Source organism: Aulonocara stuartgranti (assembly GCF_965226115.1).
Source record: "Aulonocara stuartgranti genome assembly, chromosome: 13".
NCBI lineage: Eukaryota > Metazoa > Chordata > Actinopteri > Cichliformes > Cichlidae > Aulonocara > Aulonocara stuartgranti.
The window spans coordinates 13160205-13173279 of NC_138949.1; the positions used below are offsets into that span (position 1 = coordinate 13160205).

At 40.3% G+C, this 13075-nt stretch overlaps 2 protein-coding genes across 3 annotated transcripts; one reads left to right on the forward strand and one right to left on the reverse strand.

The window, feature by feature from the left end:
- Positions 1-1006: 1006 nt before the first annotated feature.
- LOC309720664 (calpain-1 catalytic subunit-like) lies at positions 1007-11094 on the forward strand. 2 transcript variants are annotated; one of them, XM_082557778.1, is made up of 21 exons: positions 1008-1175; positions 2929-3175; positions 4864-4933; positions 5028-5146; positions 5219-5352; positions 5459-5627; positions 5725-5808; positions 5909-5994; positions 6921-6995; positions 7489-7649; positions 7770-7958; positions 8209-8413; positions 8505-8544; positions 8643-8708; positions 8893-8950; positions 9107-9171; positions 9281-9349; positions 9426-9504; positions 9855-9968; positions 10072-10130; positions 10213-11094. In XM_082557778.1, exons 2-21 carry the CDS (start codon positions 2930-2932, stop codon positions 10237-10239), a joined length of 2115 nt encoding a protein of 704 aa, XP_082413904.1. In that variant the 5' UTR covers positions 1008-1175; position 2929; the 3' UTR covers positions 10240-11094. The 2 variants fall into 2 exon arrangements, with proteins under 2 accessions (XP_082413903.1, XP_082413904.1); XM_082557777.1 differs by having other exon boundaries at positions 1007-1175; positions 10072-11094.
- Positions 11095-11292: 198 nt separating this feature from the next.
- LOC309720666 (large ribosomal subunit protein uL14m-like) lies at positions 11293-13002 on the reverse strand. Its single transcript, XM_082557780.1, has 3 exons — positions 12829-13002; positions 12530-12632; positions 11293-11721 (listed from the first exon to the last, which is right to left on the reverse strand). Exons 2-3 carry the CDS (start codon positions 12607-12609, stop codon positions 11355-11357), a joined length of 447 nt encoding a protein of 148 aa, XP_082413906.1. The 5' UTR covers positions 12610-12632; positions 12829-13002; the 3' UTR covers positions 11293-11354.
- Positions 13003-13075: the final 73 nt, after the last annotated feature.

Here is a 13075-nt window from a genome sequence, read left to right on the forward strand (position 1 = left end):
TATCAGTGCTTATCTTAACCCAAGATAAGCACTGATGTAATGATCAAAATAAACTCTTCATTGTTAGAAAGACAACCTGAAGTCAGTGCAGGGCAGAGGGTTATGTACTGTAAGCATATGAGACAATGTGCCCTAAAAAATGACAACTACAGAAACTGACTAAAGAGACTTGAGAGCTCTGACTTGACTGCAGTTCATTTATCATGCTTCTCCTGCGCTGGCACTGCGTTTAGGATAATTGCCATACGAAGTCACTGTTAATCAGATGCTTTCCAGATGGTATTCCATGGTGGATCAAAATCTGATGGCACTTTTTGTGTTCATAATCTCCAACATTACTGGCAGAAAAATATCCGAAAAACAATGACAGAGCCGCAGATGGCTGCAGAGGCTCTCTGTTGCAACCTCTCCTGAACCTTGTCTGTACATGTCAATCAAAAGTTGAACCAGAAACTCCAAATTTTGGATTCATCACTCCATTCTTAATGGTTTTTAGTCCGGTTCTTGTGTAATTTGTCATATCTCAGCCTCTGTCTCCGTTTCCTTTCTTTTTTCTTGACAGGAAAAACTTAATTTTCTGATAAAACTTCAGAAAACAGATGGTTTAACTGAAGGGCCAGATGAATCCTGCCTCAGGTCTTTGATTAACCTTTTCCTATTTCTTAAAGAGATGACTTTCAGATACTGTTCTTCTCCCAAGGATAGTTTTTAGGCCTGCCACTTCTACTTTTGCCCTCAGGTTGTCAGGACCCACCTCACACTGTGCCAATATACCAGGTTTTAGGCTAATAGCTCAAAATAGTCAGGTACAATAATCAAGAAGATTTCTATTTAGGCCTAAATTTGACGGTGTTATACAGTATTACAGAATAATGTTGCAGTCAGTTGTAATTTCAGCCTTTCATATTTTCATAGCGTGATATTGACCAATGTAAGTGTTTTGTTCATGGTTAACTGCCATCTTTAGCGCCTCCAGCGGCAGTGTGTGGTGGGTGTGAGCGGTGGCCCCTCCTCCTGTAGGGGCGTGGGCGGTGCAGCAGTGTGGACGGTGCAGAGGGGTTGGACCTTGGCCTGGACCTGCGATCCAACGGAACCAGTGTCTCCACCAGATTTATACAGTTTACTACTGTATCCAGTTCATTTGCAAGGAGCTGGAAATTAGCGTGAAAGCGGCGGTGAGTGTCGTTTTGTGCGTTTTATTTCTTTGTTATTTGGAGAGCTTGAAGTTAACGGTGCCTTGTGAAGTGCAGGCCACAGTGCGGTTTGTTTGATTTGATTTAATGCATGCTTTATCTCTCGCAAGAGTCAAGACAAATAACAGCCGTCTAATTCTGAGATCACAGATTTAATTCAGCTGCGTTATCCAGGGTTAAATGAGAGTGTGAATGTGCTCTGCTGTTACCAGAAATCTTTAAAGCGGGTGCGCGTAAAGACAGGCCTGCAGCACACTTCTGAACAGGTGCTCTAAACCATTTGTGTAATGACATAATGTCACTTTTAAGTCTGGGGCCTGTGAAATCACAAATGAACTGAAGGAGCAAACGTGCATTACTCAGACACTAATACTGCTCCTCTGTTTTTTGTTTTTATTTTTTTATTGACAGACTGTTGTTTTTTGTTAGGGTGCTGCTGAAGTCCTATTGATTACTTTATTTGGAGGAAATAAAAAGATCCTTGTGATCAGCAGTCTTTGAAAGAGCAGAGAGGAATTCCCGCAGCTCAATGGGGAGTGGGGCCTCAGAGCGGGGGCACGATGGCCCTTTAAACAATGTTCCTGTCTGCGGGTTGTTTTTACCAAAAGCATAGCCTGTTTTTGCACACCAGCTCATTCTCCAACCTAACCATTTTTCTCACGAATGTCCTGGCCCCCTCACCACTGCAGCTCCAGCCCAGTTTACCCTTCCAACTTTCAGCGCCCAGATTATTTACCTAACTTGGCTCATTTGGATTCCTTTTGAGGCAAGTAGAGAGCCAAAGGATCTAGTCAGCACTGATTCATGAGGTACCAAATTCAAGTCTAAGGGAAGTTTACGTCTTTTGAACTCATGATTTCCTTGCATAGGTTTTTTTCTTTTCCTTGAAGATTTGAATATAGCCTGGAAAATAAGACACCCCCTCCCCCCCAATCAATTTTAAACTCTGCATTTACCTTGTATTGTGTATCTGATTTAAGAAAAAAAAAAAAGCAGCTTATGTGAATGACCTTTCTCTCTGTTTTTGTCTGATTCCCCCTCTCAGCTTGCAAATACAGACAAGGTATCACATTTCTTCTTTTGCTGCTCTGGGTTCAGGGTGGTGATTCTTATAACACAGTTACCCATAGTCACTATTCTTTGTTAATGCCATCACTTATCATTTGGTTTTCATGATAATACAAAATGAACTTGGAGCTAAACTAAGAATGAAAAAACTGAGTTATGACAGGTTTTACCAGGGAAACTCGCAGGATTTGCTTTCTGTGGGGCCGTAACCTGGAATGAGGAAATACTGAGGTCATAAATCTGGTCACTTTGCACCTCACTACACTCAGAAAAACAATTCTTAAACATTTTGAAAAATTTTGAAAAAATGCATTTTATTAAGTGAAGGAATTGTTATTTTTTTGCATATGAAATGTAAAAAAAAATCTGAAATGCCTATTTTTTTAAGTTGTTTACATTACCTATAAGGGACAATAATACTAATAATAAATGACTTGACAGACCTCAGTGTTCTCAGAGCCTACAGCCTTCACTTTTATGCTAGATGCAAGCTAACATCATAATGCTGAATTTCTGCATCACAAAGGGTTCCCAGCTAGCTGAATGCAGGTTTTGATTGCTGTATTATAACTCTTAGACATGAGTGTGTCACAGATTAGCTTGCTGCTATTTATAGATGACACCGTGCATACCCAACCACCAACTCTGTATTTTTATCTTGCACCAGCATGTATTCAGTTGGAGGGATATCTGCAAGCATATATGCCAACAGGCTCCGGGCGGAAGGGATGGGTTCCAAGGACCAAGCTGTGCACTTTGCGGGCCAGGATTACGAGGCACTGAAGCAGGAATGTCTGGAGTCAGGCTGCCTGTTTGAAGACCCCTATTTCCCTGCCGAGCCTCCATCTCTGGGCTTTAAGGAACTTGCCCCCTATTCCTCTAAAACAAAGGATGTGGAGTGGATGAGGCCCACGGTGAGCTAACCGAGAGGATGCACAGGCACCGTAGTCTGTAGTCTTATATGAGAGTCTGAAATTAAAAAATAACATTTATTTTGCAGACATTTATATAAAGACAATTAAAAGTTTATTGCTTTTGGCCCATCTCATATGATATTTCACAACTTGTGTGCTGTTTTGTCTGTCGCTGGACATGACTGGACCTGCCAGCAAACATATCGATGGCAGTTTCTCATTTCATGTCTGCCAGCTCAGACAGAATAAGACAAGTAGAGACAGGGACTTCTCTGACCACAGCAGCTGTTGGCATGTAACACATTCTCTGACCGCTCCCTCCCCGGGACATTTGTTTACAGTGCAGGAAGTTGGCACATAAATGATATGATGCGTCAAACATTATAGTCATGATAACGAGAAAACACACCCTCTTTTCTAAGGTTTTACATATCAGGACATAAACATTATCTAGTCCTCTCCAGTTCTTGGAATTAAATAAATACATCCTCACATGAACAGCAACACGCAATGCGTTACACAATGTTATTCTTCAGTAAAGATGACGCCGTTACGGAGAAACAGTGTTTGAAAAACTAAGCACTGCCCATGATTCATTAGCTTGTAGTGCCACCTTTAGGAGCAATAACATTTTGCTTTCTTTATGACTTTATTAGTTTCATATCACTGAGGAGGAATTTTGTCCCACTTTCCTTTATGGCAGTGCTTCAGTTCATTGCTGGTATTTGTTTATGCACAGCTTTTTAAGGACCGACCACAGCATTTTAGTCAGGTTGAGGTCTGGCGTTTGCTGCTGTGCTTGGGATCATTGTCCTGTTGCTGGATCCAGTTTGGGCCAGGCATTAACAGTCAGACAGATAGCTTCATGTCCCGCAGCTGCAAAACAAACCCAAATCATCACTCCTCCACCACCGTGCTTGACAGTTGCTACAAAGTGTTTGTGCCGATATGCTGTGTTTGGGTTTGTGCATCAAGACCAAACATCTCCCCTTTGGTCTCATCTGTCCAAAGAATATTGTTTCAAAGTTTTGTGATTTGTTCAAATGCAACTTTGCAATTTTAAGCCATGCTGACACGTCCTTTGTTTTGTTTTTTCGGAGAAGAGACTTTCCTCTGGCCACCCTTCCAAATAAGCCACACTTTTTCAGTCTTTTGCCAATTGTGCTGTTATGAACGTTAACATTTTACATGCTAACTGAGGTCAGTAGAGTTTGTAGCTCTTGGGGTTTTTTGTTTTTGCAGTTTAACTTGCATGATTTGACATTGGGGTGAATTTGGCGAGATTTCCTCTCCTGGGAAGATTGGTGACTGCCTTGAATGTTTGCCACTTGAGAGTAATATTTCTCACTGTTGAATGATGCCCTACATTTCATTTGGAAATGGCCTTCTAACACTTCCCAGATTGACAAACAGCACCTGTATCTTTCTTGCTTAGCATTATCTTTAACACACTTGCTTCAGTGAAGCAGTAAGGGTTTTCCACAGTCAACTTCTGTGTTGTTCTCAGACATGCTAAAGGCTGTATTGTTTTTATTATGTCCCAATACATAAAAACCTCAGAATTTAAAGAGGGTGTGCTTTCTTTATACAATGACTGTAGATTAAAAAATGTTCAAATCTTTGACTGTTTGATTTTTGATTTCCAAAAATATTTCTCAGAACAACTTATTTTCTTTTTTTCTCCATAGGAACTAACACAAGACCCTCAGTTCATCGTTGGTGGTGCAACCAGAACAGACATCTGTCAGGGAGCACTGGGTGAGTCATTAATGCTGAATCTGCCATGAAAACCAGGACGCCACAGATGGATGGAGGTTCCTAAAGCTTTTTTTGTTTTTTTTTTAAATTGCAGGTGACTGCTGGCTCTTAGCAGCCATTGCTTCTCTCACGCTGAATGAGAAGCTTCTTCATCGGGTTGTCCCACACGGTCAGTCCTTCCAAGACGACTATGCAGGAATCTTCCACTTTCAGGTAATTTCACATCATCTCTCTTTGCAAGCACTTCATTTGGATGGAGTTCTTGATTATTGCTCTGTGTTGCAGTTCTGGCAGTTTGGCGAATGGGTAGATGTCGTGATTGATGACAGGTTGCCAGTAAAGGACGGGGAGCTAATGTTTGTCCATTCAGCTGAGGGTAATGAATTCTGGAGTGCACTCCTGGAGAAAGCTTATGCTAAGTAGGTGTCTGCCCGCTACATCGCTTAGCATTTAACAGCAAGCCATAATCTGAAGAGCTGTTGTGTACGGCAATCAATGTGAAGTGTGTTCTTGATGTGCTATCAGGCTGAATGGCTCCTATGAGGCTTTGTCTGGAGGGAGCACCACTGAAGGGTTTGAGGACTTCACTGGTGGTGTGTCTGAGATGTATGAGCTCCGCCGAGCTCCAAGAGATCTCTACAGGATAATTGGCAAAGCGCTGGAGAGAGGCTCCCTGCTGGGCTGCTCCATCGATGTAAGTGCTGAACACATTTTATTAAAAGCACCCCTGTTTCTTTCCATGCTAAAAGGCTCATACTGAGATGCACTAATCATGTTTTATATAAATACAGATCACCAGTGCCTTTGACATGGAGGCTGTTACATTCAAGAAGCTTGTGAAAGGCCACGCCTACTCAGTCACTGGGCTGAAGGAGGTCTGTTTGCTGTTGTTTGCTGGATTGGGCATCGTTTTTAGTCTCTGCCTGACCGTGAAAGTTGTGGTTTTAATTTTTCTGTCATTCTGCTGTTATGTAGGTTAATTTCCATGGCAACACCGAACGCCTCATCCGAATACGTAACCCTTGGGGCCAGGTGGAGTGGACTGGTGCATGGAGTGACAAGTGAGTGTGTTCAAATATGAGTAATATTAATAATGATAATAATCTTGATTTCTTAGTTCTTTGTATATTTATTACACTTACATGTTTTGGATCAAACACTTTGTTGTATTAGACAAAGATAATCTGAGAAAATACAAAATCCAGTTTTAAATTATGATTTCATTTATGGAAACTGAAACTTTGTCATTCAAACTTACCTGACCTTGTGTAAAAAGGTAATTGCCCCTTAAACTGTAACTGGTTGTGCTGACCTTGGCAGCAATAATTACAATCAGGCCTTTGGGATAACTGGCAATGAGTCTTTCACATTACTGCGAAGGATTTTGGCCCACTCTACTTTGCATGACTGCTTTAATTCAGGCACGTTGGAGTGTTTTTGAGCATAAACAGCCTGTTTAAGGTCATGCCAAAGCATCTCACTCTGATTCAAAGTCCAGACATTGAATAGGCCACTCCACTTTGTTTTCTGTTAGCCATTCAGAGGTGTTTCAGATTGCTGTCCTGGTGCATAATCCAAGTATGCTTGATTTTTAGAGCATGAACTGATGGCCACACATTCTCAGTTAGAGCAGAATTCATGGTTCTATCATTTACAGCGAGTCTATTTGGTCTCTCGATTCAGCAGGTTTGGCAGCAAACAGGCCGGTGTGTGGCTAATGAAATTGAACTCAGCTTTCCAAAAAAAGTGGATAATCACAATTAATTCACGATTTAACAAGGAGGGCAATTTTTCACAAAGGACCAGGCAGCATTTTTTCTTTTAATGGACGAAATCATGATTTGAAAATGGCATTTTGTTTTAACTTAGTTTGATCTGAAACATGTCAACATGACAGATATTTAAAAGAAATAACAAATCAGGAAGGGTCAAATACAGTGCACCATCTTCACTAATTGTTCTCGCCTGCTTTTCTTGTCATTTGTAGTTCTCCTGAATGGGATCAGATCGACCCTTCTGAACGAGAAGACTTGCATCTGCAGATGGAAGATGGCGAGTTTTGGTACTAGATGATTTTAAAGAAACAGACAGATATTTTTGCCTGGATGAGAATATTGTGTCTTTGTCTTAACAATAAGCTACAACAAGGCTTTTAGCAAAAACTCAGCATAAACAATCAAAGTTTAAGAGTAAACACTAAACTGACTCTGACCATAGATAGAAAATCTTTGCCTTTAAATCCATTTTGTAAAGATATAAATGTGATTTTATTCCATCCAAAAACAACTTAAAAGCAGTGACTTGCTGCTGGAGTGTTATCTTGTAAAAAAAACCCAGCTGGTTTGTTTGTACAGCTGTAATTACGAGTATAATGTGCTGTTAATTATTTCCTTCTGATCTATTATAGTGCTAGGCTTACTGTTTCCCAGCTTCAGGTTTATCATTAACACACAGATATGAGAGTGCTGCAAATTTGATCATCAAACTCTTATAGTGAGTGAAAAAGCACAGTGTTGAACTAGCTGTTTAAGGAAAGCTACAACTACATCTTCCAGGATGTCCTTCAGTGATTTCATCAGGCAGTTTTCTCGACTAGAGATCTGCAACTTGACTCCAGATGCTCTGAGTGACGACAGCCTGAGCTACTGGAACACCATCAAGTTCTACGGCACGTGGAGGAGAGGGAGCACCGCCGGGGGCTGCAGGAACCATCCCAGTGAGTCCTAACTGTGTATACCCCACAAACATGACTTTTACAATCAAGTGTACACAGTTTCCGCAGGTGAGTGACTGTTGGACCATGAAGCAGGCTAACATAAATGTCCCGTCTGTGCAGACACGTTTTGGATCAACCCTCAGTATAAGATCACGCTGCTGGAGGAGGACGACGACCCAGAGGACGATGAGGTGGCGTGCAGTTTTTTAGTAGCCCTCATGCAGAAAGACCGGCGCAGATATCGACGTCAAGGTCAAGACATGCACACCATTGGCTTTGCTCTGTATGAGGTGCGAACAGAGAAAATCTGTATTGTCCCTTTGCCTTGTTTGTATGTTTAAAAGGATCCTCATGCTCATTCCTTAAACTCTTTCCCCTGTTTTTGCAGATTCCAGAAGAGGTAAGCAGAGCATCACTTTACTACTTTTTTAAAAAAATTCATTACCATTACTCTTAGTGTAATGTGAACCATGTGTGTCTGTGATTACAGTAAATGGAGCTAAAAGCCTGCATATGTATTTGAACCAGTGTTCTGCTTGCTGCTGCCTTTAGTACAGAGGCTGCCAAAATGTCCATTTGAAGAAGAATTTCTTTTTGAGCCATTCCTCCTGTGCTCGCTCGGAAACCTTCATCAACCTCCGGGAGGTGAGCACACGGCTCCGTCTGCCTCCAGGAGAGTACCTCATCGTTCCCTCCACCTTTGAGGCCGGTAAAGAGGCCGACTTTGTCCTAAGGGTGTTCACTGAGAAGCAGTCAGAGACCGAGTATGTTTACGCTTGTATTTTGTTATTTATTTTCACCCATTACAATGTGTGGAAAAGGAGGCCTTGTACCAATAGAGTTTGTCTGTTGCAGAGAGCTGGATGATGAAGTCTCTGCCGATTTGGGAGAGGATGTACGTATACATCAGTTGGAAATTATTACACGTATTGCAAGAATGCTAAGGCTTTTTGATTTTACACCCTGTACCTACCATGGTTTGCTTTCCTACAGGAAGAAATAACTGAAGATGACATTGATGACTCTTTTAAGGCCATGTTTGCTCAACTTGCAGGAGAGGTAGGTTTTGAAAAGATCTCTCTTACTGCTTAGCATCTTTTCACCTACATACTACTTTTATATAATTATCTGATAAAACACCATATGTAGTGGTAATAGTTGCGTTTGCAGTATTCATGATAGGAACAAAGCCAGTAAAGTTGCTCTTAGTTGCAAAGTTTAGTTGTCCTTCATTGTTTTGCAGGACATGGAGATTTCTATTCATGAGCTGAGGACTATTCTAAACAGAGTCGTCGCCCGGCGTGAGTGTTCTCTTTATTTTGGGTGCAATTCACATATTACTAATACATCTCCCATTACTGTATTAGATTCCACTGTAGTGCCCATTCCCTTTAACTGTGTGTCTTTTTTTAGCCAGATGGTTTGAAGAAGGTCTTTTTTTTTTTTTGTCATTTCAGACAAAGACCTGAAGACCGATGGCTTCAGTATGGAGTCTTGTAGGACCATGGTGAACCTGATGGATGTATCCTCTGGTGTTATCACACCTAAATCTTACAAAACTGACTATTTTAGGCATTAAATTGTGCCTTTAGCATGTGATTTGTTTGGCCCCTTGACAAAATGTTTCCTAGAAAGATGGTAGTGCTCGTTTAGGACTTGTGGAGTTTCAGATCCTCTGGAACAAGATCCGAAAGTGGCTGGTAAGAGCGATTAAAACAGGAACGTTATACTTAGATTGTCTGTATTTCTATTTATGTTACCGTCTCCTTCTCTCAGGTCGTTTTCAGACAATTCGACCTCGACAAGTCAGGGGCCATGAGCTCATATGAGATGCGAATTGCTGTGGAAGCAGCAGGTATAATTTTTCATATCAAAGCATCATATTGACACAGCTACACACTGGCTTGCCTGCTTGTTAAACCAAGTATAGGTTAACAGCCAATCACATGGCGTCTCTGAGGTTTACAGAGAATGGTCAGAAACAGAAAAAAATATCCAGTGAGCAGAAGTTCTTTGACCAAAATCTCTGATGAATTGTTTCAAGCATTTTGACTCTGTGCTATTAAGAACTAAAGCAACTCTGAAGGCAAAAGCAGATCCAACCTGGCAGTAGCAAGGCATACCTAATTATGCTATAAAGTAGTCTGCAGAGGGACGTAACACTGACCACTAAGTGAATACTAACCCGTTTTAAACTCTATGTAGGTTTCAAGCTGAATAATCGACTCCACCAGATTCTGGTGGCCCGGTATGCAGAGAATGAGATGATTGACTTTGACAGCTTCATATGCTGCTTGGTTAAGCTTGAAGCCATGTTTAGTAAGTAATGTTGACAGACACATTAGAAATAAAAGCAGCATAGTGGCACCATATTTCATTATTAATGCAGTGGCAATAAATGATGAAAACTTTGAATTAATAGGGTCTTTCCGAAAATTTGACGAGGCAGGATCAGGAGAGGCAGAGATGACCCTGACAGAGGTGAGTGCTGTTTTAAAAAGAAAATGTATCCAGTATCCTTTTGTCAAACTTTTCTGTTTGTCTAACTTTGTTACCTTGCTAGTGGCTTTATCTGACCATGTGTGGTTGAAGAGAACCTTCTGTTAAGGTGTATCGAGTAAGGGCACAGTGCCTGCAGACTGCCGTGAAGCTGGAGCTATGAAGACCCTTTCGCCCTAGAAACCTTCAGATCCTTTTACACATCCCACCTCAGCTTAAATAAAAGTTGCAAAATAGCTGTGTAACAGAAAACCAAAGTCCAGCAAAGCCAACGTGGTGCATCCTGGACATATTTTAGGATCTATGCAAAGCTACAGCATGTAGCCGTCACCATATGATATAAATGTGTCATCTTTATTTACAGAGCATGGCCATGTGCATGTAGAAAATCACTAGCTGCAATGTTTACTGCGAGTTGGTTTTACATGTTTTAATTTTGATGTCACTCTCTGCTGACAATTTCACTCTTTGAAGTCTGTCTGAGAATCTGTTTCTGTGCTATTTCTAAAAGTGCTTTAGTTTCTCAGTAATTGTGCATTCATTTGTTTAAATCTTGTTTTAGTTTGTGTTGAGTCAGCAGTTTCACTCTTACACCTGTAGGTGTCACTACGGAGCCAATCTGATGTCAGTGACAAACTTGAAACATTTAATATGTACTGAGTTGAACCTGTTTAACATGACGTTGATGAATTGAAGCCACTCACCTCTTAGGTTTTTTGTTTGTTTTTTTACTAAATTGCACTTGCATTATAGTTGAAGCTGCTTGAGAAGTTGCCTCACATTAATAATGTATCCGTTCACTTTTAGTGACCTTTACAGGAATCACATGATACTGATGATTGCCTTATACACACAGAAAAAAAAAATCATGGTACGAACAACCAGTAAAATGTGCCAGTCATGTGTTACGAATGTATTTCGTGCCGTCAATAAATATTCAAAGGCTCATGATATTTTTCCATTGTTTCCACAACACAAGTTTGCCCCACATTCTCTTTGGCTACTGGACAAGAAGTGTCTATGCTTTAAAGGTAAAGCCTGTATTTATTGTAAGCTTTGGGATGCTTCTGTAAAAAAGACATGTTTATAAAGATTTGACCTAATTGCAGTACCAAGTTAAAAACCAAAAACAATTGCAATAACATCTGTTCGTTTAAAGTTTATTGAAGACAACTTGAGCACAAAATGTTCACATATTTGACACAGTTAGACAAATGAATTAGCAATTGCCAATACTTTAGAGTAATCTCCCTCTAGTTTACGTAGATGTGTGGGTACAGGGACTTTAATCCTTGTTCCTGTGGGGTTCCCATTGTCCTCAATGAGTACAACATTGTTAGAATCAAAGCGTGGAGCCATCCGCTCTCCAGGCATTTTGTGTCCAACGATAAGCGCCTTCTTCTTTTGTCCTTTAATGGCAAGTAACACTCTGTCACCAACTTTTCCTACGCCGTTCTTGGTGTAGACATGGATCACTCTCGGAGGACGGTGATATGGAGTATTTCCAAGAGAACTGTTGTCCACTACACGTACTCTTGTCATTTTTTGAATGGCTGCAGCAACAGCAGATACACTGACAAGACAAAGAGTATATTAGTCCTGTCCAACTTAAGGAGTTAAGTTCATTACTCATTACCAAGCATCACTGACCATGACAGTCACTTAGATCTCTCAGTCAGCAGGTATGCAAGTAATCCACTTTTCTACTAAAATATAAAGCTAAATATCATGTGATATTGTAAATTGAACAAGTTGCCTCTTATACTGCTCCATAAGCACTTAATAAAGAAATGATTCAGGGCTGGCTCATGGGGGTAATTTAGGACACAAACTGCACTGGATAACTGAATTAGAAAATTCAATTGTATAATAGGACATTGAGGCTGAGGGGCACGCCACTGCTGTAAAATGAAAGTGTTCAGCCTGTCCTATGAGACCAGCTCTTGCATATATTTCAGGAAAACTGTTTACATGTGACTTTAGAAGAATAGGGAAAAATACTCACACATGGAAGGACCTTCCCTTCAAATAATAAAAAACAAAAAACAAACAAACCTCACATCCTTTTTTCCCGCATGTCTGAAAATAATCAGCTCATAAAACCCAGCACTACAGCTTGACTACTAATGACTTTGGACATTCACTATTCAAAAGTTTATTCGGGTTTCCATCCACGTCTTAAACTTAGATTTACAGTAAATGCAGTTTAAATATATAAGAGTTTAAAAACAGCACTGCGGTGTCACATACGCACATTACGCAATATATTTAAAGCTGCAATAAAAATGCTACGTTTTCTGGTCAACTGGATTATTTTTGCTGAATTGGTTTCTTTAGATGGTCTAACAATGGACACAATACAACATTTCTAAGAATTTTACCTGAAATTCCTCTGACAATTTAGGGACGCCGTCTCCATGAGTAGCCCAGAAAGGGATCTTGAGAGCCAGGGAAGAGCCATAATTACAGCAAATACTATGTCCGCTGAAAAGAGAAATAGTGTGTAGTTAGCAGCTAGTAAGCTAAAGGCATTAGCTAACAATCACATGGAAGCCAGACTAAAGCTTATAACAGAGCCGAACACTTCTTGCTTTATAGTCTTTGCAACAAATACTATATCACATATAATAATTATAGAAAGAAGCTTTAAGTTTAAAACAAATGTCTCGCTAATCGTTACCTATATTTTAATTACGCCCCATGCCAATGTCAAAAGTATCGCGTCATCAGCAGGCGACCACCAACCGACCTTGCAGATATATGCGTTATCATGTTGTTGTTAAATAATTCTTATTGCACTTAAGAAAATATGTTTTTATTTATTTAGTTTTATACGTATTACTGCGAACCATTTCATTTCCGTACAGACAGTCCTCACAAAAAGGAAAAGGTTAAACACAAAAACGGAGCTTGTTTGTCATTTGATT

Bases quoted from the DNA above. Each gene is read 5' to 3' on its own strand.
- LOC309720664 (XM_082557777.1), top strand. From the start codon at position 2,930: ATGTATTCAGTTGGAGGGATATCTGCAAGCATATATGCCAACAGGCTC. The intron at 5,147-5,218 runs GTAATTTCACAT...TCTGTGTTGCAG, and splicing joins CAGGAATCTTCCACTTTCAG to TTCTGGCAGTTTGGCGAATG. The intron at 5,809-5,908 runs GTCTGTTTGCTG...GCTGTTATGTAG, and splicing joins CAGTCACTGGGCTGAAGGAG to GTTAATTTCCATGGCAACAC.
- LOC309720666 (XM_082557780.1), bottom strand. From the start codon at position 12,609: ATGGCTCTTCCCTGGCTCTCAAGATCCCTTTCTGGGCTACTCATGGAG. The intron at 11,722-12,529 runs GTAAAATTCTTA...TTGTCTTGTCAG, and splicing joins AATTGTCAGAGGAATTTCAG to TGTATCTGCTGTTGCTGCAG.